Consider the following 27866-nt stretch of genomic DNA (forward strand, 5'->3'; position numbering starts at 1 on the left):
ACATCCAATTACTTACCATTGACATCAAACCTTACAAGGTTAAATTGTGTACAATTCATTAAAGTCATCTATGCCTGCCTATATTTGATTATTTTATAAACACTAGATATGCACAGAATGTTAGAATCAACAATAATCAGTCACCTGGTCTTCAATGTTGGAGTTAGTAATTACCAGTATCCTTCTATCCTCTAATGCTTTTTGTTTCAGTACGTATTTAACAATTAGCACATGACCATATAAGTTACTAATTTTGGTACACCACATTTCAATAATTAACTCATTAGCTTGATATCTCTGAAGCAAAATCAGCTTCAAAAAAGAAAATGGAGTCAATTTTTTATCTCAATTTTTATAAGTGCCATCAAATCATTTTACACCTTATTGTACTGGCTGAAAATTCATTGAAAAATAGTGGCGTCCTCAACAAAATTTAATTCATAATGTGAGCACCTATATTTTTCTCTAGACAAGTATGTTTTTGGGAATGAAATCACATAAATAAATACTTTTGTGTCTGTTTTGGCATTCATACTTTTGTTTCCCCATGCCCTACAATTTTGTGCAATACCCAACATTTTAGAACTTGTGTTCTATATTTCGTAAATTGCATCTGGTAAGCCTAGAAGTAGTAGTACTTCAGGCCTGGATGGAATCACAAAAATGATTTATGTAAGGAAAACACAGATAAGGTGAAGATATCAAAGGCACACTCCAGACTTGAGCCATTAAATATTATTAATGATACCCATACCTATTGCTATCCAGGGAGCAAAACAACTAAAAATTGTGAATACTTTTCCTTGGTAAAAAAAATTCCAAATGATTTCTTGCTCATGCATTTAAATGAGCTTGTGTTATAAATTTCAGTTCCCCCTGTGAGTGCATGAGATTAAATTCTTCATTACTAATTCATTTACTAATGGAATTTTTCTTTAACTCCATATCTTTGAAATCTACATTTAAAACGACAAGGCTTTCTTCCAATATAAAATTGATGATATAGGTTTCCACAAAACAGCTAAAAAGGCCAGTGACATGATAACAAAATGCCTTTGTGTGTCGATTTACGATGAAGAAAAGGGAAGTGAATTAAAAGAAAACATTGGTTCTCCCAGGAGCAAAAATGATCAAGAGCTGTTTTTGACTCGTAGCATTATTGATACCTTGTTAGCTAAATTAAATGCAAGGAACGTACTCCAAATTTCTCACCTATTTTTATAAGATATTTTATAAGATCAATGCCAACTTGTAATCATTCCATCATCTTCTCTTACTAGCGCACAGCAAATTTATAGTGTTGTTGGTGTACCTACATAATTGTTTATGTTTGCACAAACTGCCACAGATAATGAAGCCAAAGTTTGATTGACGTGTTATGATGCATTTGCGTGAAAAGCTGTGTTTACTAAAAGAGTATATTATGTCATTGCATGTTCTTGTTGCCATAACTATTATTTGTATCACTTGACTGAACTATGTAAACTTTGCTCAAACTGGTCAGATTTCATTTTGTAAATTGTTTAAAACAATAAAAATTTTAAAATAACAGTTTGTTTACAGCTTCTTCTTCAACCCCAGGTAGAAATGATGATAAGGAAACTTAATGTGCCCCCAAGTTACTCTGCATCATTAAAAATGCCCTATGTATGCCAATCTCACAGAAAATGCAAATACAGCCAAACTTTCAGCATCACACCCCATTATTAAATACTCAGGTTATAAATTTAATTATTAGGTTGTTAGAGTCACACGGACAGAGACCTAACAGGTTACAGATGACACTGGTGACATTTGCAAAATGTAAACTTGTAGACGTTGTCCTGTGCTTCTCAGGAAAATACAATACATGAGGTTTCAGATGAATTTTTCACAGAAGAGGTTTTTGAACTCTCCAGGATGGCCATTTTGAGTGTAAGTGAGATGTAAGGAAGACACTGGTTTCCAAAGAGTTTTGCAATCTTCTACATGTATTATTTCTACAGTATAGATACCTTTGTCTCAACGTATACGCAACCAAACCACAAATGAGGTACCTAAATGCACAGAATTTATCAGAGAACATGCGACGGCATATCTTACTTCCTAAATATTGCTATTGTTTCCTAAAATTAGTTTTTGAATAATTTAAAAAAAAGCAAAAAAATAAAAACAGTATATATTCCTGACGTTAACGGCGCACAAACTGATACATTTGTTCATTTGCAACAATATCTCGCATTCTTTAAATAACTTTTATCAAAATGTGGCTGATTCCACGTTCAAGTCTCCTGTTGATACACAAGTATGAGTCATCATGTGCGTTTAACAGAGGATAATGTAATTACTTCCAATATTGTGTTTAAAGAGGTCCTCTGACCTCAATTTGTACATGAACATTCCAATTAAATTTGTACATAAGACCCTGCCTCTTTTTTCTACATTTTAAAATTAGAAACGCGCCTATCCCTCTGTGGACCTGCATTGAAAAGAGCGGGGGAAGCCCGCTGGGAGCGGGAAGAGGGAAAATGAGAGAAGACCTAATATTGAATATCCTTTGCAATGATGCAACATTGTCAGACCCCAACCTCTCTATCTCCCGAGTTCCTGATTGAGCTGATTCAGGTTGTCACGGCACAATAGTGAACATATTTCTTTAAAAGTAACACAAAGTAGAACAGAAACTTGTAAACCTGCTTCCAGTCAAATAAAAATATTGAGTTTTATTCATATTGACAATCCAAACAAAAAGTCCCACAGGTTATTCATGGTAGCTTGTAATATGCTCAAATTTCCTATGAGAGGAACACGGCAAAACAGAAGGTGGAATGGAGAAATTTCCATCCATAACTTGTTTGAGATAAGTTAAAGCATAAATATTTGACAACTATGTATGCATGAAGGATTCTATGCACTGAGATGTTAACAAAACCATTCAGCAAGAGCACATGACATCATCAACTATTTAGTGAAGGATTAAGATGGTCAACTTTTTCCTGCAAATAACTCAATAGATAAACATGGATCCACTATTTTTCAAACTCCATCTAAATCACAATTTTTAAAAAATTTATGAAAAAACTCATTCTATTACGACTGAGTATTGGTGAATCCTACATTCCCTGGCTGAATGACAGTGTGAATATGCCACTGTGGGAAATACAGGTGTCACTGGAGGAACTAGTAGAAATTACACCTGGGGCTACAACCACATTTGCTTTTACTCTTCATACCTCTACTGTATCACCTCAATTAAAGGATGCTCCATGTTGCCATGACAAGCAGCAGTGGCGGATCCGGAGAAGGGCTAGGGGGGCTTTAGCCTACAGTGGCGTACTAACACAGTCATTCAACCAGGGGAATTAGAATACTCAGCACTCATAGAAAGCACTTTTTCACAATTTTTTAAAACAGTGATTTTGATACAATTCCAAAAATGAACACACCCATGTATTTTCTAGTGCCTACCTCTTAAGCTATTCACAGCAAAATGTTAATCATCATAATCCCACACTAGATAAAATGGTAATTTTGATTTGACCCCCACTACTGCTGGGAGGTTACCTAATCCCCAGGCCCCCCACCTAGTCCCCCTTGCCCTTATCCTGGATCAGGCACTGATTAGCAGTTACCTCAAAGTTTAGATTTTAATTAACACGGATGGAACCCCAGTGCTCTAAACAGCTAGCAAAATCCAAGGAAAGCCTCCTGTATCATAACAAATGCTTACCTCTATTGTCTCAACCTATGATCTATGTATGCCAACATATATTATAAGGTAAAAGTGGAAGGCTACGATATTGGTCATAGGTACAAGCTTAGGCCCCCAACACATTCCAAGAGGATTACAACTAAAATATTCAGCAATTTCTCTCTAGCTTTTACGATTGACCCTTCTGAAGCCGGCCTATTTCGACGGGGATTACAAAGACTGCCAAGACTGCTTTCAAGAAGCTTACAAGAGTTTGAGATTTTTAACCATTTCTGATTTTACATAACTAATTTTATCTCATACATCTAGATTTCTTCCCAAATGCCAAATGCATATGTTTATAATACATGCTTGGGACCAGGAAAATTATCCTCGTTAAATATTATTTTCATGAAAAAAAAAAATAACCGCCAAGTTTTTTTTAAATTGTAAAAGGTTGATAAATAAATTTGGGTTGATAAATTTGCTCATGGCAGTTTTCACAAATAAAAAAAGGGTCAATAAATCAGAAGTGGTACAAAGGAATCCTAGTAAAAGTAAACCATTGTAACAGTAAAAGAGGAGGAAGCAGGGTTAAAAGATGAATCACATCTTACTTAGGTTCATACTATATTTTTCATCTTTAATTTGGATGGATGATTTGGATAAAATTTTAAGTGACAATATCAAATGCATACATGGCCTTTAAAAAATGTAAATGGTCATGCCTGATTATTCACTAAGGATACTGTCAATTTAGAATGGCAGCCATCAAGTTTGAGTGATGATTGTACATATTGCCATTCTTTTATTTTTACTATGCTCGTTGAGGAGAGCTGCCAATAGCCATTGGTATACCATGTACGTCTGAATATAGTCCCCCTTTTTTTCCAAAAATGCCCGTGGTAAAAGTTAAGGGGGAGACAATATTCAAACGCATTTTTTTTAACTTCTCCCGAAACTTAAGCCTCAAAATTAGGGGGGGGGGGAACAATATTCGGAGAAATACGGTAGACACAGCCTGGCTACCAAGAAAATTGTCTACATATGGCTTTGTTATTCTACAAACTTGAAGAATTGTTTTGCTGTAGGGTGACCAATGACATCTATGGACTTCAATTACTGCTAATTAATGTTTCAAATTTAATTTTATGACCTCAAGTGGACCAGTATATTGAATATTAATGTTGGTAAAGGACAGGTCATGGATTTAGACCTCAAAACGGGAGTGTTTTTGGCGTACCATTTACTAAATTATAAGTTTTACTTGAAAAATAATCAAAAATAAATAACACATCACCTGACACAGAACCTGAGAAAGAGCAAAAAATGATGAACATCAACAGTAAGTTATCTTTAAGCAAATTTTCATGGCCATCACGTAAAAAGGCCGGTCACGTTAGCCTCCTGTTGAGTTCATTCATCCCCTACTGATGTTAACTCTCAATGGACCAGTGTGATACCAGACTGCATCCTTACCACCACCAATTCAATAAATATTAAACAGTGAAATCGAGGGGCAGAAGGATCGACCACATCCACCAGCACTCAAGTCATTAGATCACTACATCAGAAACACTCTCTTGATGGCACTGAAATAGGGATCATAAGTAAATTCATCTCTGGTGCCGCAGGATAAGGGATGTTTGCGTCAGTTGAAATTGAATATAATCCATAGATTTTAGTGTTGACAATGAATTGAAAGAAAAAACAGTTAGAAAAGAATACATAATTAACCATGCATAAGAAATCAAATTCAAAAATTTTAAATGGTCAGAACAAAATCAGAAAGAAATGCCATAAAATCAAGATTAGATAGCTCTTAAAGGCTAAGGATATGCTGTACAAAATCAAAAATATGTACTGCCTAAAATGAAAAATCCAAGTTTCGCCACTGTGTCCTCCTCTACTTTCCAACCAACTTGAGTGTTCCAGGGTAAAATCAAGACATGATGTAAAATCATAGTTTTATTGTACGTGTCAAGGCGACTGCATAGAGGAGGCCCAATGCCATCCCATAAAAGGCTAATTTCTGTTGCCACTTCGGTCACATTTTAATCTGTTATCAAAAATGTCCGCAGCGCTGTGATGAGTGCAATTCGATCCACTTTTTTCCAATATTTTACACTATAATATTTGTGATTGCAAGAAATAGCATGGAAAAGTTATGAATTTGATACATCACATCAATATGAATATAAATTTTGGTGACTCCCCTAACTATACCTTATTTCCTCGTGAAGTTCGGATCAATTTGTCCGTCAGCGATGCGAGTGGCGACTTTTGTAAACCCAATTAAATGCGTGGTGGGTGACAACACATTTAGAGGCCGATTTGAGCATCCTCTTTTGTAATATTCATGATACATACATAAAATAAACTAAGGATACATCAACTCCTCTTTTGTCACCAAGATTGATGGCCGCTACACAGTTAGTAAGCACATTAAAGGGTTAAAAGGTTTAGTTGTCAATTTTTTTTCTTCCCCTACAACCTTAGGGCTCTTCATTCAAGATGGATTGGAACCACAATGATCGATGCGACTTCCAAAATTTGATAGTCAGAAAAAGAAGATCAGAGCATATGGTCAAAAAAACAGTGCGCAAACACACATTGTCACTATCACCTCATCTGCATGGTTAATTCTACTGAGATGGTTGCTATCAATACACATAAGATATAGAAATGAACCTCTCTTGAACCCAGGCCACTCGGCAAGGTAAGTGGGATCTCTACCAATGCAATCAACCGAATTCCCAAACATTGCAAGTATACATACTGGAAGTATGTATGTGCATAAGGACAACTGCAGACTTACTTTAGTTAAACGTAGTCCCAAATTATCCATCATTTTTCAGAAAAATCATTTCCAAAAATTGAGAACCAAAATTCTAATTTAAAACAAAATTCATGGCAGGTAATAAAATACATTGACCCTATTATTTAATGTAATACCTATGTAGTTTAGTAACAATTAAATGGTAATTAGAGCTCCTAATTCTTTTCTGATGACTTACACATGGGAATTTGTGAAACAGATATTGACTTAAGAAAATATTTATTTGCATTTGCTAATTGGCAATAAATAATAATGAGGAATATTTATTTTCCATAGTACACAAAACATCATGCATGTAGATGTCTCAATAAATTTCTATTAAAAATCAAGTAACTCCACAACAAATAACAAAACAGCTCTCCCTTGGAATCAATAAGCTTCACATCAATTGTGACAATAATGTTCACAAATATATCATTTGGAAAACATTATACTTGGCACGAACAGTACACTAGAAAATTTTCAGCAACTATAATCTGCAGGATGACTATATGTTTCTCTTCAGATAAGAACCAATGTTTTGTTATCACACATCTCCAAAAATCTTGTGCCATCAAAATTCATATCATTATCAGCTATGTAAAACCAATTCAGATGTAAACCATTTAAATCACAAAACATTCTACAAACACAAGAAGCAGAATTTCCAAGAACTTAATAGATTGATATAAGCTAATATTTTTAAAATATTAGTTTTCAAATTATTTCCGTTTATCATATAAAAATAACTGCAACTCATAAAAGTCATTTACTCCCTTCAATTATAATTAAGGTAAAGTTGAATGAGAATTTTAACTTGATTCTCAATTTTAACGAAATATGTAAGTTGACTTCCACCAAGTGTCTGCCAACATCTTGATCCCACTAGCAATATAACTTCCCTAGCATTGTGCATGTTTCAAATAAAATAAAGTAATGGCACACCAGCCCAAAGAATCTTTCTTGCTGAAGTTAGATAAGCACTCAGCAAACGGCTCAATGCAATAAAGGATAACAGAAAGCCAATCACGTAAATACATGATATGCACTCACTAGCTATTCAACAAAAAAAATTTCAACTCAGTAAAGTGATAAACAGACACACAATGCAGATTCCCTGATTATTTCTTTTGCCTCAAGTTATAACAGCAATGAATAATTTACAGAAAAAGTTAAAAAATTTTAAAAATATTTTCAGTAATCATAACACCAAATCAAATGAATCCTGATCTATTGATAAGTGTATGATATGTTTACTAAGATCATGGCAAGGAAGATCAACAACATTCTGATAAGACACCATAAAACAGCCCATACCCTTAACAAAAACAGGAGGCAAATAAAAATTTTACTGACCACGGCAAACAACAAGATCATCACTCATGAATCCATTTTCAATAAAATTTCAAAGATTAAGTTCATTTTCAAACAATTTCCCACATGATACGTAACAACAAGAATTTTGGAGCTTGTGCACAGATCTCAGGAATATGTCAAATAAGAGGTTCATATGTACACCATATGCTCATTATGAGAGAAATATATAATGTAGTACATTTACATAAATCATTTCAATTCTTTACATAGCTTATAGCATTTGGCCCACCTGTTAAAGAGTGAGAAAAGTCCACAGTTTACATGGATTTAATCAACCATGCTGACTTTCCATTATTTTGCTCCTTATATTCTGCAAGCTTAACCTCATCTAGTGTAGTATACTCGATAGTATAAAGTCTTTGAGCGCCATAGACTGTATGAATTGTCGAACTTAAGCAAATACACCCCTTGACCAGGATACTGGTGACTTCCGGCATAGACTTCCTCTTGGCAGTCTCTTCGGTATACTGGCACAATCACAGACATTGGTATCTTGGGACCCATCCCACCATCGCCAAGTCCACCTCCTCTTTCCACATCATCCACACCAAGGCCTTCTGCAACATGGAAAAAACATTGAAATCACAAAGCTTTCCAAAACAGAGTTCCAATAGGGTATAGTTTCCTTCATCAAAGCAAACAAAAGGCATTGATTGCGATTCGTTACCCACCATTAGTGTATTCATATTATACAAATTATTTGGTTTTTGAATTCCCAGTTAAGACGAATGTTAACGGTCAATTTTAACCTCATTTGAAAAAGGCCAGATTGGAATGTATGCATGTGGCACAGACCTCAGGGAAACATCTCTTAATAATCGCCTATTAAAACTGCCTATGGTCGGAAAGTTTCCTTCGTTTGATAAGGTATTAATAATCCATATTTAAGCCAAGCGCTACCTGCTAGCAGGGTACTCTGCTACCTGCTGGCAGCCTGCATTGTATCAGCGCTCAAAGCCTCGCCCCAAGGTCACCTCACAGGGTGACAGCGGGAACGAGAATGACGTCACATGGGCTTTCCCCAGCATTCATACCAAGCTGTCGCGTTTACTCGCGCTTGAAAATTTTCACTTTTCATTTAATCGCGAAAAATAGATATCGTCATTTAAAAATCTAAAAGGGTAAAATAGGTACTCCAGGAGTAATAATCTTTCGATTTAGGCAAAAAAAAGAAATAGGAAACCACCCTATTATCCAAAATCAAACATTAGCTTTAAAGCTTTAAATAACAACAGGATCACACATCTCCCAGCTAGCATAAGGAAAACAGGATTTTCAGAACCATTGGGATACAGCAAGAATGGAGAAGGTGATATCCTAAGTACTCACGATTCATGCAATCCAAAGGTACATAATATTTTGTCATTGCACCAAAAATTCACATTCGATTCAGTTCACAATTCACATTTGATCAGCATAATTCCTTCAGTTTTCATTTTATTTCAAGTAAAGCATAAACAGCAAGGCTTGGATCAAGTAAGCAGTTTCAAATGATACTTTGTGGATCAAATTTATGTTAAGAAAGACTTGGTAAAAGTCCACGAATTTTTTTATTCTGCTATACATATGTGTTTTGACAATTACAGGAATATTTTCCAGAACATAGCGGTAAGGAAAACTGACATCAGAATATTAATTGTGAATTTAAATCAAAACTTGAAGCTTTTACGTGGTGGAAGGGCTCCGTATTAATAATAATTTTGTGGAAGTAACAAAGTGTTTTTCATTATTAATATATTAATTGTGGTTTGTGGCCCAGGATTTATGTACTCATTGAATTTAAAAAACATATTTTTATTAAGAACTTCCTATTTACTTAGAAATTACACGTCATACTTACGCTCAAATAAAAAAGCTCAGACAGCATTAAGTCAACCCTACGTGCAAAGTCACAAAGTAGCTATGTTACTTTGCAAGGGATGGGCAGTTGAAATAAAAGGCATGTGCATAGTTGCTTTTTTCCACAATTTATATTTTAATTCATACAATACATTTCCCCTACAGAGCCATCATATGGTGTAAAATATCACAATACAGGAGAATATCACATTTATACATTTGAGGAAGAGGTGGGGGAAGATTTGACAAGCTTGAGGAAGGGCAGGGAAACAGATGTACAGAGGAGAGACAGAAAACAGACAACTAAGGAGATATAGAAAAATCCAAGGTAGGAGGAGGACTTTAGTAATATGTAGCTACAGAAGAATCTTCCACAGCTTCTAATCTTCTACAGCTGTTACTAGAGTTCTCCTTCTACCCTGGATTTCTATGACTCTCCTTAGTTGTCTGTTTTCTGTCTCTCCACAATACATCTGTTTCCCAACCCCTCCTGAAGCTTGTCAAATCCTCCCTACCTCTTCATCAACTGTATAAATATGATGTTCTCGTGTACTGTGAAGTCTTGTACCAAATGATGGCTCTGTGAACTCAAACACATCGTGCGCATTGAAATAACTGTGGAAAAGTGCAACTATGTACCTTTCATTTCAAAATCTAGATGCTCCACTATAACATGCCTGAATCGGTTGAATTTAGATAGGCAATTTTTCATCACCTGAGCTTATTAAAACATTTTAGAAAATGATGCAAGGATTTATTAGCAATATGAGCCACATTAAAATCCCTAATTGATCTGCCAAGTCTTCTGAGTTATTCATGGTGAAACAAAAACCAAGTGCTGTTCCACAAAATTTTTTATTTGCTGTCGACTAGTTGCAATGGCTATAGCATCATTATCAAGACAAACAGAACGAGTGGGTACAATGTCCATTCTGTTTGTCTAGATAATGATGATATAGCTATTGAAACTAGTAGACAGCAAATAAAAAAGTTTGTGGAACAGTAATTGGTTTTCGTTTCACCATGAATAGGTATTTCATCGTTCCACCAAGTAATGCCCAAATCAGTTGATTTTACTTCCAAGTTATGTTACGGATCCCAGCTAGCTTACTATGCTCAAACTTATCATCTTATCATCTTAAAAAAAACTCCTCATCACTGTTTACACCAATTATTAAATAAGATTTACAGAAGAAGACCAATGGCAGTGAATTTACCTTCATCATCCTCATCTTCATCCTCATCCTCCTCTTCACTCTCTGATATATGCACCGAAACTTGATTTGTAGGAGACTTGATCCATTCAAAGTAAACACCAAAGCCTATATCATAGCTATCTGTGGCAAACTCCCAGAAAAGGCAGGTGCCATCCTCATGAGTCGGCACACGTACCTAAAAAATACAAAATTCGTAAAATAGACTTTCACAGAACAGAATGAACAATGACACCCTGTGACATAAAAATAAAAAGAGACTTGTAATATAAATTAGATGATTTAAACCTTATAGTGCCAGCGGCCACGGGAGTATGCATGAAGAGTGCCAAGGGCCAATCGGGCCTTTTATTTTTTGTGCTTCATGTAGCTTTTTTTAAACTATTTTTTTAGTATCTGTCATGCTATAACAGCTCGTAAGCATTGAGTGCAAATGGAAAAAAAATACCTTCAGTAAATGCATATAAAGCTTCATGTTAAGTTTTAAGTATAAACCTACCAATTTGCAAAAAAAATGCTCTGACATTCTTCAGCATACCAGGAAAAATAGGCTGGCACTAAAAGGGTTAATAAAATAAAAGAATGTAAAATCAATGAAAAAACATTCTTTGTATTCACTCATTGATGATCACCTCGTTAGAGTCAAAAGACAGGACTCAAAACAGTGCAATTAGTTATTTTTTTCCATCCCATTCAAAACTATTAGAACTATAAAGACTTAATTCTTATGACTAGGAAAAATTGGCAACTACCAAATATTATAGCAGTTTCTGAATTTCAAAAAACAGAAGAGAAGTGATAAAATGTGAAGATGCCTATGCTACATTTAAGCTACAACCAATTATGAGACGAATGGAATCCCTATTTCCACATGGGCATTAATAGCAAGTGATTAACACTTGCATGACTATGGGTTTTTCTGACCTGCCTCCCTTAAAAAGAAATACATCGAGGATATTTTGGACATACATACTAGATACAGTGCTCACTTCAATGGATTGGTTCATTGGATTTCATGAAAGCTGAATCTTGGAAACAATGACATTTCATCACTGAGCCACAGGCATCCTCTAACTGAATTCTAGCCAGAAGACACCTTCATCAGGTTAGAAAGAGGTCATCTATACTGCTGTAGGTGTAACATAGCTATATAAAAGACTAAACTACCAAGAATTCACAAAAAATGAAGTCATGAACATATTTAATATCCCAGAATAACCATTGAAGGAATCTCAGTCATTATTAATAAGTACCTACTAATAACAAATCAAAAGTAAAACTAAAATGCAACAGTTGTGACCAAATTATTGTTTGCAAAAGTCACATAGTAAGTTCTAAAATATTAACTTAAAAGTTTATCAAAGGGTTTTCAGCTGGAAACTAATATGTTTAGCCACTTCAGCAATATTCCCTAAAAGGTATTGATCAAAATGTAGCATTGTTGTTAATTGCAAAAATGACTCGTGCACCTTAAGAAACCCTTTCTATGGTCATGCAAATATGAAATTGTTTCAATGATAAGAAAATGAAGATTTTTCCTACTATATGGCTCATAAATTCGTGACTCAATGATATTTGTTTCGGTGCCAGATAAAAAAACACTAAGTACATAAATAAGGCCAACCATCTCAAGAGTCAAGATCATGACACAATTGCAATTGAAAATAAGTATAAATTTAAGATTACCCTTACCCTGTTCCACACAGAATTATTAGGGTATTACATAAGAGAGATCATCACCAGCTTTGATTACATAATTCATACTTCATGAATGAGTGGCCTCCCTGAAGAGAGCATTAATAAAACCATTTGTATAGAAATATGCAAAACCAACATTCAGAACTCACAGTGACTGTCTCTCCATGTCCTACTCTTATTATGGCATCACCACCTTCTTTCTGAATGGACTCTTTAAATTCCTTTATCTCCTTGCGAGTCCACATCTGTGCGGGGAGTGTTGGAGGCAAGTCCACTGGATGGAAGAAAAAATCAAAATAAATAACTCACACAGAAAAGACATTAGTCCCTGTCCCAGCCAGAGAACAATTAACAATAACAAAATAATTAAAATACATATATGAAATTGTCACTGTATTCAAATACTACCATAACATCTTTCGACTGATTGAAACCCTTGCAGAATCTCGAAAAGTACAGAAACAAAGACTTATTTACTTAAAGAGTTATTTCTATATTCCCTTTATAACATAGAATTTTATATATATTAAACAAAAGTATTATGACGGCAAAATAATAAAATGAACAACAAAATCAATATCAATGCAATTGGCACAGAAGACATGGGAAAATCATGGTATTGAAAACAAGGTCAAAACTGCAAGTATCATGAATGGATTACCTTTTTATGTATGTATTTGAATATCCATTTGGGCATCCTCACAGATTTCTGTAGAAAATGGACACTCTTACACTTAATAAAAGAAGTTTTATGCTACAGTCCATTTATTTTTATGACTTGTGGAATAAATATAAAAAACGAGAGGGACTCAGGGATGGCTACTCAGAGATAGGCAATATGAAAAATATGTATTTGAAACACATGTTTTCAATACTTTTGTAGTTTGTATGTAAAGTGGATTTATTCACAGCTACAAACAGGGTTCTTACTCTTAACTACATAATAAAATTCACGGTTTTTTCCAGGTTTTCATGGTTTTACTGTCGTCAAATTCACGGTCTGCTGATAAGCCACATTAGGCAGAAATTTTTATCACGTAACAATCACCGGCCGCACGTTAACTAAAAATTTAATAAACGCGGCGGATGCCGTGCATGCAAAAGCAGCAATGAAAGTACCTAATACAACGTCACCCACTGATATCAAAATTCAGAGTCGGCTAAAGGGTGTGAGTGGGAAAATGGAAGGAGCAGGGTGGTAGGGAAGTGAAGAAGCATCTGATTTTTCGCCAGAGTTAATGAACACTTTGTTTACCGGTCTTCCGATCACAGGCTCAATATCAATGTGTGGTCATGTCACACGGACAAATAATTGCGCTTAGAATACACATGTGGAGATAAATTCATGGACAGTGTCTGGGCATGACTGACCTTGAAACATGTTCGACATATTGATTTTCCTTTTGATCTGGCAATTGTAGTTCTACATTCAAGTTTGAGAGATTTTTTTAAGGTGAAATTTTTATAATGAAATCCACAGCTTTTTCCTCATTTTTTCATGGTACACGTAATTCACGTCTTATTCACAGTTTTAAGGATTTTACAGTTGAGTGGGAACCCTGTACAAAAGAATTAATTCAACAGACTCCATGTTTGAAAAATTATTGCCTTCAAAGGGAAATGAACATTTATTGTCAGTGAGATTGAAGTGAAATGAATAGGGATGTGCGAGTACTTGAAAATTCTAGTCAAATCAAGACGTTGGTACTCGACTCGAGTGATTCGAGTGGTATTACGAATGTCTAGTCGAGTCGAGTAGGGTCGGTTACAGAGCTGTCGAGGCCAGTAAGTTCAGAAATCTGCCAGCAGAAAGCGCTATCGTGAAACTCGTGTAATGATATCGTTTGTAAAGTCGTTCTAATGCCTTGGCCAAGGAGTTTCAGCTTTTTTATACATAGCAGTCAACCACTATAGCTAATCTTTTAGCCTTTTAAAACATTAAGTACATCCAATGCTAATTTTCGTTTATTCCTTTGTTGCATTTAGTTTCCCTCTTGAACTAACAGAAAATATAGTCTATGGTTGATAAAACAAAGTAAGAAATAAAGAAAACTTCTTTTTTTGATCTACAAAGCTAAGTTCTATAGTTCATTTGCTTCGTCCACTAAAATTCCTTGAATATTCAAGAACCATTTTAATTGTATACATATATAACTTTTAATAAAACTTCCCAAGGTTCCCAAACCTTGCAACTTTGGAAAGAAAGTACTTGTCCAGCTACATACACAAGTGTGTTGCCGAAGACATTTTTCGGCAGGCAGTAATACTGTAACGTGGAGGCGTCAAAGCCTGCTGCCTGAGCATGTAGAACAATTGGTTTTTCTACATGAGAATTTGAAAGAGTCAAATATTAAATTTACGTATACAATCTTAATTACAATTGTACAAATATCTTATTGAGGGTTCTTCTGAGGAGTTTGGATAAATACATTGACGAAATATTACTAGAGGTAAATTCATTTCAATTGTGCTAATGGAACTGTTTAAGACGTTAATTTTCATTCATCTCCTAATTGTGAATCAATTGCCGTCAACGTTCCTCGTTATCTTTCCCTTTTTACATCAAGCTAAGCATTCAAAACATAGAAAATTCACAAGGGGATTGCAAAAAATGAGAATATGTTGGAGCATGCATTGTTGTATTGCCTAGTTCAAGAATTACCATATTCGACTCGATACTCAGGATTAGTTTTCAACTCGACTCGAGGTCAAAAAGTACTACTCGCACATCCTTAGAAATGAATGAATGCACGAGGGTCATCCAGAAAATAGGTTCCATTTTTCTTTTTTAAATCGAGTTTTTATTGAAAAAAATTCAAACTTGCAGGAAACGTTTTTGACAATATGTATTATTTTTCCACATAATCTCCAGAGACCTCAATACACTTTGTACACCGAGAAATCAGCTTTGAAATCCCCTCCTCATAGAAGCTTCCCGCCACCACCTTGCTCCAGTTGGTGACTACTACTTTCACTTCCTCATCACTTGTGAAACGTTCTCCGGCTAATCCCTCCTTCATTTTGGTGAACAGATGAAAGTCTGAAGGGGCCAAGTTGGGACTGTAAGGTGGATGGGTCAGAACATCCCAACCGAACTGATCCAAAAGTTCCGTAGTGAATCGAGCGATCTGAGGCCTTGCGTTGTCGTGGAGAAGGCACACACCAGAGGTCAGCATTCCTCTTCTCTTGTTTTGGATTGCCCGACGAAGCTTCTTCAGAGTCTCACAATACCAGGAGGCGTTAATTGTTTCTCCTTGAGGCAAGAAATCAATCAGGAGGATCCTTTTTTGGTCCCAGAAAACAGAGGCCATGATCTTCCTGGTGGACTTGACAACTTTGAATTTTTTTGCACTTGGGGAGGTGGTGTGTTTCCACTGCATGGATTGTCTTTTGTTCTCTGGGGTATAGTGCCACACCCAGGTTTCATCTCCAGTGACTATGGACTTGAGAAAAGTTCTGTAGTGGCCCAATAATTCACGAGGTGCAGCCACTCGTTGTGACTTGTGTTCGGGCGTCAGCTCTCTCGGAACCCATCGGGTGCAAACTTTTCGAAAATCGAGTTTCTCCGAGACAATCTCATGAATGATGGATCGTGACATCTCAGGGAAACACTCATGGAGTTTGTCCACAGTGTAACGGCGATTTCCGCGTACAGCACTGTCGACTTTTGCCACAAGTTCGTCCGTGACAACTGAGGGTCTGCCTCTTCCACTTTCGTCCTCAAGTGAATGTCTTCCCACCTTAAATTCACGAACCCATCTCCTCACCATCGATTCACTCATTACACCCTCTCCATACACAGAAACAAGCTGTTGATGAATTTCAAGCGATTTGAAACCACGGGCATGAAGAAATTGAATCACTCAGCGCACAACAACTCGAGACGGAACAGGCACCGAGGTGGCGGGACGCGACGTCGAGGACTCCATTTCAACGAGTTGCTGTGACTCTGTTTTCAAGGCTACTGAGCCTATCCCCCTCTCATCCTATTCAGAAGATTCCCCTCTTTTGTACAATGTAGCCACATTTGTCAAAATGTGCCTCTAGCGACCTACACACCAAAACGGAACTTATTTTCTGGATGACCCTCGTATTAGCATACATTCTCCATTTTATTTAAGACATTTCATCCAGGATAATGATTCAATAGCTAGCTAATTATTAATATGTAAGTGGTAAGAATGTTTGAGCCCCTCATTTCAAAGAATATTTCATGCTTGAATTTATTTTAATTTTTCACCAGGTAAGAATTTTAAATTTCATTGTCGTGGAGGTACATATTTTGTATTTTAAGGAATGTATTTTGAAATTACCTTTGTATTTTGTATAGAAAATCCAGTTTTTAAAAGTAATTTGCATTTTGTGAATGAAATACAGATTTTAAGAGTAATTTGTATTACGTTTCTAAAATACATTTGACATGCATTTTGCTCATCTCAGCAGCTACTTACAGTGAGACACATCTTCGTCACACTCATCACTCTCCTCCGGGCAGTGATCGAGGGCCCCTTCCCTGGCTTCTACACAATCCTCGTCTGCACTCCCGTCCTGAGGTAGAGTTGAGTGGGATCCATTGCTCAGCAAGTGGTGGGTTTCTTCGTCATTTGGAGGTGGAGCCATCACCTGCTGGGCTACACTTTCATTCACATTAGCTTCTTCCTTACTTGGAATGCCGGCCTGCCCTGAGGCATTGGTTTGCTTGCACAACTCCTGGTTTTTCTGTTGCTGCTGATAGAGCTGTTGCATATACTGGTGGTAATGCTGTTCCTGAAGCTGCCGTATCAATACTGCTTGCTGATGTAATTGAAAGGAAAAGAAGAGATAGAATAACCTCAATTATAAAAAAGCATAACATTTAATAGTGCCAAAGTGGGAAAAATAGGAAATTCAACTATAAATAAAAATAAGGAACTTAATTTTTTGTGTCAGCAATCAACTCTCATTAATTGTCCATCTCTCACACTTTGATGCATCTAGTCACAGTAGGTATTGAAATCAAGGACAGAGTTTCATTGAAATCTATTTGAACCATCACTCCTATTAGTAAACTTGACTAAAGCATAGACTAGCTTCCATTGGATACTAGATTTCCATTTCCATATGAAAAATTAATTTTTCAGAGAGATTGCATTAATCTGGATAGTGCTGGTGAAACCAGAGGTCATTTGTCATGTCCCTAAAATTAGCTGGCCAAAGATTATGAGCAAGATATTCGTAAAATGGTAAAGTGATGCCCTCCAAATTATTATCGTTTTAAGCAATTCTTATAATTTTTAGGTTATATACACATTATAGATTATGTAGCATACAGGTCTGAACAAAGTTCTATAATAATCTAAAATGCTATAAAAATCTGCTAGTGAAGGAGATGACCATCAAATTGCAGTTTTCGAAAAATCCAATCCCAAGTCAAGAGGTTTAAGAAATTTTGGATTTTGAAAACTAATTATGTACAAAGATATTTTTGAGACACCAGTGAATTTTGAAAAAGGGTGTGATTAACTTTCACCCTATTTTATTTGCCATAAAAATGTTTCAATCCTTGTAATCCTCAGATTAAAAATGCAAATCCCTTATAAACATAGCACAAAACCTAACTGAAGAAAACTCAATCACCGAAATGAGTGATTTGTGACCTATAAATGATATTGAATGAAAATTTATTTGATATTGAAATTGAAATGATATATTGAAATGAAAATATTGAAATAAAATTGAAATAAATTGATATTGAAATAAAAACCAATGCAAAATTCAGATTGTTTTCCATTTACAAACTCAAACTGACATCAAAACAGCATCTTGAACTTTCCAAAAAAAAGTTGAAAAAGGTAAATTGGAAAGACTCATGCCAAATTCAGCACGAGTTAGCAACCTTGAGTCTCCTTAAAAACGTTGTGACAAAATTTTGAATGACAAAAGCACATTGGTATGCTTTCATCTCAAATCAATATCAACTAATCACCAATACACACGATGCAATTAATGAAAAGTTTACTCATAGTAAAGTATGCTCCAATAAGGGACGGTTGAAGGTTGCTGTTTCAGGAATTAAGGAAAATTTCACCAACTCACTTACTTATGCATAGCGCCTGGGGGGTATGCAATACCTCTCCCCACGAAACGGAGTTTCCGATAGATTTATCCAAGGGGACTGTATAGAGGAGGCCCAATTCCATCCCACAGAAGGCTGATTTCTGTTGCCACTTCGGCTTTCAAAAATGCCGGCGGCGCGGTGATGAGTGCAATGGCATCCATTTTTTTCTAATATTTTACATTGTTATGTTTGTCATTACTAGAAATAACATTGAAAAGTTATGCATTTGATAGATCACATCAGCGTGTGAATAAATTTCAATTAATACCCAATATTATACCTTATTTCCCCGTGAAAGTCGGATAAATTTGTCCATCAGCGACGCCAGTGGCGACTTCTGTAAACCCATTTACATGCGCGGAGGTTATCAACTGTTATCAACACATTTAAAAGGCGATTTGAGGATCCTCTTTAGTAATATTCGTGGAATTATCTCATAAGGCTAAAAACATGAAACGCACACGAGAACTGCCAAAAAATTGCGATTTGAACCGTTGAAATAAATTTTGAATTGTAAAAATCTGTAATAAATTCTACTTTTCTGGTTCCTCAGGCATTACGTGGTAACACACCCTTCCCCATCTTACAATAAGCGCTCATGGAAGATTAAACCCCATTCTATGATTTTTCTCAGGATGAGCCCCATTCGAATAGAAAATATATTCGTACGATGTTCGGAATTAAATACGTATATCGGGAAGTCACAAACAAATTTAATATGGAATGAGTTGGGCGATTTATTGCGTAGGCATTATACTCACACACGGGACCTTCATTTTTTTGTCGTAGCAATTATTAATCACTCCCATCCTCTCTCTCTCTCTAACGTGAACACTACGACCTCCTTAGCGGTAATGACTGGATAAATAATTCTGATTGGCCGAAAAATGTCGCACCAACTGTCGCAATACCTATCGCTCATTTTGTAAAACCAACAGCGATGACCATGCAAGATCCGAGACAGCAGAAAAGCAAACAATCAACCATTGGGTTGTAACAAAAAGTCTTCTAACCAAAAAAAGTATATCAACGCAATAAAAATCCCACCATCCTCGATCACCTTACGAATAGGGTGGTTTCCTATTATATTTTTATTGCCTAAATCGAAAGATTATTACTCCTGGAGTACGTATTTCATGCTTTTAGATTTTTAAATGACAATACCTATTTTTCGCGATTAAATGAAAATTGAAAATTTTCAAGCGCGCGAAAACGCGACGCGTAAGTATGAATGCCGGGAAATCTCTCCGTGTGACGTATTTCTGGTTCCCGCTGCCGCCCTGTGAGGTGACCTTGAGGCGAGGCTTAGCGCTGATACGACGCAGGCTGCTAGCGGGTAGCTGAGTACCCTGCTGGCTGGTAGCGCTTGGCTTAAATAAGGATTATTAATACCTAATCAAATGAAGAAAACTTTCCGACCTTAGCCAGTTTCAATAAGTGATTATTAAGACATGTTTCCCTGAGCTCTGTGCCTCATGCATGCATTGGTAACCTCAGACGATGTATAACTCCTATCTTCTCCTATAGAAACTAGGTCCCTGTGACGTCACGTGGAGTGGCATCGCATGGGCGCCAATCTGGCCCTTTTCAAATGAGGATAAAAATGGACCATTGCCATTCGTCTAAACCGGTATTTGTAAAACGAAATAATTAGTATATTATGAATACAGTAATGGTGGGTAACAAATCGCAATCAATGCCTTTCGTTTTCTTTGATGAAGGAAACTACCCTATTGAAATTTAAGGAGACTTAATTTCAATCTAGGTTACGATTCTTCGTCAATTATCAAGAGGGACCGTAATTTAAAGAAACGGGACGGTATTAATACCATACGCCGTTAAAAAAACAAGGAAACTTAACCCGTAATGTCATTTCAAACCTCAGTTGTCATCCATCATATTAAGGAGAGATTTTCTTTGTTTACTCGCCGATACCTCTTATCACGGAAAAACTCAACATCCACGGAGCCACCTCAAGTCTCTACACACACTGCCACGCCTCCTACTCCTCAATGCCCTTCCTTGGGATTTCCCAAAGCTCAACAAGGTAATCCGGGGAATAGGGTGGTTTCCTGTTAATTTTTTATTGCCTAAATTGAAAGATTATTACTCCTGAAGCACGCATTTCACGCTCTTAGATTTTTAAATGACGATATCTATTTTTTGCGATTAAATGAAAAGTGAAAATTTTCAGGCGCGCAAAAACGCGACGGCTAAGTATGAATGTCGGGAAAAGCCTGTGTGACGTATTTCTGGTTCCCGCTGCCGCCCTGTGAGGTGACCTTGCGGCGAGACTTTGAGCACCGCTACGATGCAGGCTGCTAGCAGGTAGCGCTTGGCTTAAATAAGGATTATTATTGCCCTATCAAACGAAGGAAACTTTCCGACCATGGGCAATTTTAATAGGTGATTATTAATAAATGTTTTCCTAAGCTCTGTGCCTCATGCATGCATTGGAAATGTCAGACGATGTAAAACTCCCAACTACTCGTATAGAAACTAGGTCCCTGTGACGTCACGTGGAGTGGCATCGCATGGGCGCCAATCTGGCCTTTTTCAAATGAGGTTAAAACTGACATTTAACATTCGTCTAAACTGGAATTTCTAAAACAAAATAATTTGAATATTATGAATACACTAGTGGTGGGTAACGAATCGCAATCAATGCCTTTCGTTTTCTTCGATGAAGGAAACTACCCTATTATGGCTTGCGTAGGGGCGAGTAATTACGACAGTATGTGGCACCAGGCGGCTGCATTCGAGCCTTTTTTACCATGCATAAATGACGAATACTTTCTCCATTTTCGGTTACACTGCGTCGGTTAAAGCGACCAAGACAACAGTTTCCCTGGCACTACTGCCATCGTCTTCAGGTCGAAGACGCCGGTTCACAATTTTCGCCCTCATTATAAAGGGCCCCGTTACCGCCAGAACCTGCAGCTGTTCTCCCATTGTTCCGCTAGAGTAATATTCTCTAATGGGCAGCTAGATGGTACCCATCGTCGCGGTTAAAATTTTCATCACTCAACCGACGCGGTTGTAACCGGGAATGAAGAACTTCATCGCACACTGCGGAAATATCCGCTCTCATATCGAATACTTAGCGAGCATTTGCCTCCAAAACTGTGACACACTGTTATGCTATTCCGCGCATCATTCAGCTCGCTGCTGTGGTGGCAAAATGAAAAAAAAACGAAAATATGACGAAGACGCTTTCATCGACATGTCAAAATAGGGAAAAAGAATCACACGAGAATGTTGGTTTGCGATAAAGATAGATATGAAACAAGGGTAACGAACTACAGACGCAAAGAAATATACCCTACGGACAGACGCGGATGACAGAGGGTATATGCATGAAAGTCATGAACTCCTCCCCCGCCTCTAATGTTCCAGAAACAGTGCATCCTAAAATCATGGAAAATGGAGAGTTTTATACACATGCCAGCAAAGAAGTGCTTGGATGGTAAATCTACGCCAATTTAAACGTGAATCTTCGTGACGAGTCTTTAGAGCAAGGGGAGCATCGTTGCCAAGTTTGAGTGTTATAGCACTTTATTCAATGCTACGCAAATTACTTTCTAAAACTGTGATATCATACCTCCTTAGTAAGTCTACAGCAACTTCTTGATTCGCCTTATTTCAAGCAATCCCTAAAACTGAACTAAATCAGCGGCTTTCGATATATTTAAAAACCCCTTAGCAAGTGGGTCGTCCGCGGTTGTTTCCGAAACTTCCACCTCCATACTTCCCTCTAACCCGCGTCAATAGTATTCGTTGCAAAATTATGTCACCCGAATCTGAAGACCAATATCTCAAAGACCGCAGGTTGCATTTAAAACCAAGCACACCATATAACACCACTTGAATGTCTGCGTTGGCTGATGGCATGCAATCTATTTCGATGTTAATGATAACTTCACAGGGCGCATAAACGGAATTTTAGTACACTTTTCTGGTTGCCACACGGATAAATCATATTTACTTGCCTCAATGTAATTGGAACAAAATGAATAGTGATAACAAAATTCCTTTCATACGTGAAGCTAAAGGCTTCCACTTCACCAGGCTTGTGACGGAATGTGTTAAGACAAGTGCCGTTAATCAGGTAGAAAACACAAAAAATAAGGCGCGTGATTTGAGAGATTTGACTGCCTGAATTTTAATTAACATTTATAATTTTTTTGTTCTTTATTTATTGTTCGGGAGAAAATAACTCGATGCTTTTATCGTTTCCCTCGGAAATTGATATATAAATAGCGCGGTTCTAGGATGATGTTCTCCGATTCACTACGAAGGGTACCTTTGATAATTCCTCGAGTAATTCTAAGCCTAGCGCATAGCCTCAGAGTCTCCAGCAGCTGCCAGACAAATTCGTTAAAACCAATGTTGCGCTCAATGCTCGGTCGAAGCAGCTTTTGACAAATGACGACGCTTTCCTTCGTATTTTATTCATTTCGAGGATTAAATCTTGCTGCGCCCGATCCTTTGTACGGGTAGTTTCCAATAGGCGCGGACCCCTCCGAGAGGTGTCCGCAAGCCGTGCCGGAGGGGTCCGCGAGATATCATTAAAATGAAAAAATACATATTTGCTACGCTTAATTTTAATTTGGCTATTTTAGGTACTTGGTACTGTGATATGGAAAGGTACCAACATTAGCTTAGCTTTACTTTTTAGCTCAATTGAGCACGGGGGTAGGGAACTAGAAAATCTTAACTTTAGGTTTAGGAATTAGTGGGGGTCCTTGCCATTATTGCAAATGGATGAGGGGTTCCTCGGACAAATATTGTTGGGTTAAACTGCTATATACTTTGAGGTACGACCTTTGAGGTGTGCAAGGTAGGTATCACCTCTCTTTCACTTTTTCGCACGAGAATACTTTAGGAATCCGATCTCATTTTCCGCTCTGTCACAAACACTCCTCGTTTTACGATCAACCAGGCTAAATATCACTCCTACCTGTATACAAATAGCAATCCACCACTGACTCGCGAGGCCTATACCGGAGGCACGGACACTTCACACCAGTGAAGACTTTCCTCTTGAGTATACACCAGCAGACATGCTCGCCTCCGCGGCGGCTACTGGTCGCTGGAATCCTCACGGAGGCGCTATTGATACAACAGGCACGTACTCCCGTTATCTCCGGCGACACACACGTGCTGCAGTGCTTGGGAGACGGACGGACGTTCTCGCGCACATCCAATCGGACAAGGGACACCGGGAGGGTGGGGAATTCGAGAGAGAGACGGGGTGGATTAGGATGGATGGCTATTGCCGGTGCAACCAGAGAGAGAGACACACACACACACCGGATGTTCATCTCAAGTCACCCCCGACATCCCCCGTGGAATAGCCTCTCTAGTGCGAAGGTCTTACGCGAAGGACGAATGCGGAGTCGGAAGCTCAAGTCTGGATCAATGCCGCGAGCTGGTCCACAGCACACTGTTACCCGATTCCGATACCTACATCTTTTTTCTCGTGTAAACTCAAGTTAGCTGGATTGAAGGTTGGGAAATCGAGATGACAAGAATAAATTTCGACGACGAAACGTATAGAATATACTGTAGCCACTACGATTACCACGATGTTTCGGCGACCGCAACTATAGGTGACGAATTGTACAGGTGCGGAAAAATGTGTATAAATTCCTCCATGGGATTATTCGAGAAGGGCACAGGGAAATTAAACTTGGCGGGATAAAACGAACGCCAGTTCAAGATAAAGTACAGGACACACAGGACCACTGGTGATCCGATAACAGATATGAGTAACTGGGATCGATTATAGTCAACTAAACGGTTACAGTCACTTCAGCAAACATTATCTCAATAACAAATTTCAATTGTTTTCCAAAAAAATAATCGATTACAGGCAGATAAAGTCAGGTATGCGCTACGAACTTTACACATGATTATGCCCACAATTTTCATTTTACTAGCTACAGAAATTCTCTAATTTACAGCAATTTTGTGGTATATTTTGTCACTGATAAAGCGCATTTTTCTATACCCTAATGTTTTATCACTAAATAACCGAAGTTCGAATAAAAAATGTCATCAAATACAAATTAAAGGTAAAATTGTGGACAAATGCACTTCTCTGAGGAAAATCAACGGTCACCAGCACTCTACAGCACTTTATCATTAAAACTTGACGCAAAGACAAGGACTGATGATGTTTCAAAATATGAGTATCATTCAGTTAACAATGGCTTAAAGCGGCATAACTCGACCCGGCATGACCTTGATTTGATCAAAGCGTAACTTTCGAAACTAACTTCTAGCCACAACAACAAGAAAGATCCCAAGCCGAAACACCTTTAAAGTTTATTTTAAGATCGGAATTATGCCTGGAAGGTAATTCGTGCGATATTCTTCTAATTTAAGTGGGTGAAAAAACAAGCATCGTCATTGCGAACGAAGCTTTCTGATGTCGTGACCTCAGCCCTGAGAGTGGAGAATGATTCACGGCGGAAACTGAATCAAGGTGCTTCGTGTTACCGGACCCGTGAACGTCAGATGCGATAAGATGCACCTCAACACACCATGGCTATAAAAGAAAAGAAATGAAACGCGTAACATTCGTTGCACCCAATTTCTATTGCTTCTTGAGGCTAATATTTTCGCGTATGATGACTTCCACTGATCCCGTCCGACAGTACAAGTTGATCGCCTTCCTATCCTCAAATTTATAAAAGTAGTCGATAATTAGGCAATGGAAGATCTGATAAGTACGAGCTCGTAGCTTTAAGTACATCAATTAACTGGTAAAACACTGCAAACTATGTTTCCTTAAGTATTCACACGTTTTAAGTTCGTATTTCTTTACTTGGTGAATTGAATCTTTCAGTTCAATATCCCAAATACTAGCGGGTTACTCGAGATACGGCCCAACAAAACAAACCTCTGGCAAATCGACGAGCGAGGGCAAACAACCCTTAAAAGCAAGAAAGCCAATGTTAGGAAGGAGATAAAAACCGTCAATCTCTCCTTATTACGTTCATTATCTCCTCTCTTTCCACTTCCTCGTATGTATAATTTAATTGCATCAACCACGAATTATGGCATCATATAACCTCCCGGTTATCATATGACCTCCCGGAAAATATAAATTCTAACACAAGGCTTTTTGCGGATGACTGTATTATTTATAGGAAAATAGAACATAAAATTGATCAGGAATCTCTTCAGGATGACTTAAACAAATTAATGGATTGGGTATCTAGAAACGGGATGGATATAAATCCAAGTAAATGCAAATATGTTAACTTCAGCAACAAAAGAAAAAGCGAAATTAGAAATTATGAATTTTCGGGTAGTTTAATTCCAAAATCTAACAGCTTTAAATATTTAGGAGTCCATTTATCTAAGAATTTAGGATGGGGTTTAAACGTAGAGCACACAATAACAAAATCTTTTAAAGTATTGCACTGGGTGATGAGAAACCTCAGAGGAAGCACTAGGGCCACCAAAGAAATGGCCTATACAACCCTAGTACGACCTACATTAGAATACGCATCTCTTGTCTGGGACCCTCATTTTAAAGGAGAGGTCAAGAAATTGGAGAAGGTGCAGAGAAAAGCTGCTAGGTATGTGTTGGGAAAGCATAAAAAAAAACGGAAAGTGTTTCAGAAATGCTCAGAGTTCTAAGGTGAGAGAGCTTACAAGAGAGGAGGAAAAGAAGCAGGCTATGTGGCATGTTTAGAATAATGAGTGGGGAAAAAGGATGGAAAGAATTTGAGAAGGACATATGAAAACCCAGCTTTATTGGAAAAAATGATCACCAGTTCAAGATAAAGTGCCGATCACAAAGGACAAATGCGAAGCATTCTTGAATAGGACCATAAGGGACTGGAACGATCTACCAGCAAAACTATTTGAGTCCTTCCCGAAAAATTTACACAGTTTTAAGAAGCGGTTGAAGAAGTAGGGACCAAGGGCTTTTTATAATGTTTTCTATTGTTTTTTCAAATGTTTTTCTATTGTTTTTTCAATGTTTTCTATTGTTTTCTTTCATCATATGTACATGTTACCACCAGGCCAATGGCCTACTTGTAACAATTTTAATAATAATAATATTACCACTCAATACAGGACTACCTTCCACTGCCCCCTCTCTATCTCATTTAGTAATTTCCTTTTCTCATCCAACTTATCAAGCGATTCAAAATCAGCTGCCACTAACTCCTTTTCTCTGCTCATTACTTCTTAAAGATAATTCCAAAAATTTTTATTAGAAAATAAAAATAAATACAAATGAAAATTTGACAGCCTGGGAGGAGGGTTATTAAAACGCTCAGTTCCATAGTTCACAGACGAGAAATCTGCGATGCACCAATTTCATTAATTCTACATCTGCATCACAAAATGTGGACAATGATTTGCTAGTCTTTAAAGAAATTCATAACTCCAAGCACACGAAAAAAAATCGTCTTACCATCTTGGAAGGATCTTGGATAAACCCTTCCGAATTTTCTAAGGGATATTTCACAGACAGACTACCCCCTCTTCCCAATAGTATTTTTTAGTCTCGTAAAAAAGTCTACCGACAATTTCAAAGCATTAAATTTAAACGATGGGAAAAATATTTTGCAAGAATTCGATTCCGGTACATGGAGAAGATTAAATTAACTTCCGTCATTAATTTCCTTTTCGGTGATCACATCGAGATCACTGATGTGAGTTTCGCGTGACCAAGTTTTGATATCGCTCACGCTGAAAATTGCATAAGAAAAAGAACTTATGGTTCAAACGAGGTTTCAAGACGCTTCTAACTTCACAAGCATTCACACGCTCAAAGTTAGGCTCTCTAATGCAAATCATACACACCCAGATAACTGTCGCTGCTTGTATCGATTGTTACTTTGCTGACGCCGATTCACCTTCCACGGAAAGTAATTAGGTTAATGATATTTACTGCTCCTCTTCGATCTATCCTTCCATTCCGATACAAACACTACGCAAAGATCGAGCAACAATCGACGGTAATATGCTGAAGGCAATGCTACCTACCCAAGTGACAATCAAATCCATTGAAAAAAACACAAAATACTAATGACTGTAGTATTAATTTGATTTCATTACTCAACGATATTCCACCCAAGCTAAAAAAATAGGCAATGCGAAGGCAATAAACATGCACTTAAAGAA

The 27866-nt window shown here is 37.2% G+C and overlaps 1 protein-coding gene across 2 annotated transcripts in view; it reads right to left on the minus strand.

Annotated features, from left to right (window-relative positions):
- Positions 1 to 6711: 6711 nt before the first annotated feature.
- LOC124154246 (Golgi resident protein GCP60) overlaps positions 6712 to 27866 on the minus strand; it is a 52900-nt gene continuing 31745 nt past the window's right edge. For both annotated transcript variants that reach the window (XM_046527846.1, XM_046527845.1), the window contains exons 7-10: positions 17068 to 17410; positions 12766 to 12890; positions 10922 to 11096; positions 6712 to 8422 (exon numbers count right to left, since the gene is read on the minus strand). In XM_046527846.1, coding sequence (XP_046383802.1) covers positions 8190 to 8422; positions 10922 to 11096; positions 12766 to 12890; positions 17068 to 17410 — 876 coding nt within the window. In that variant the 3' untranslated portion in view covers positions 6712 to 8189. The remainder of the gene's footprint in view (positions 8423 to 10921; positions 11097 to 12765; positions 12891 to 17067; positions 17411 to 27866) is intronic.

This window comes from Ischnura elegans, chromosome 2, assembly GCF_921293095.1.
Source record: "Ischnura elegans chromosome 2, ioIscEleg1.1, whole genome shotgun sequence".
NCBI lineage: Eukaryota > Metazoa > Arthropoda > Insecta > Odonata > Coenagrionidae > Ischnura > Ischnura elegans.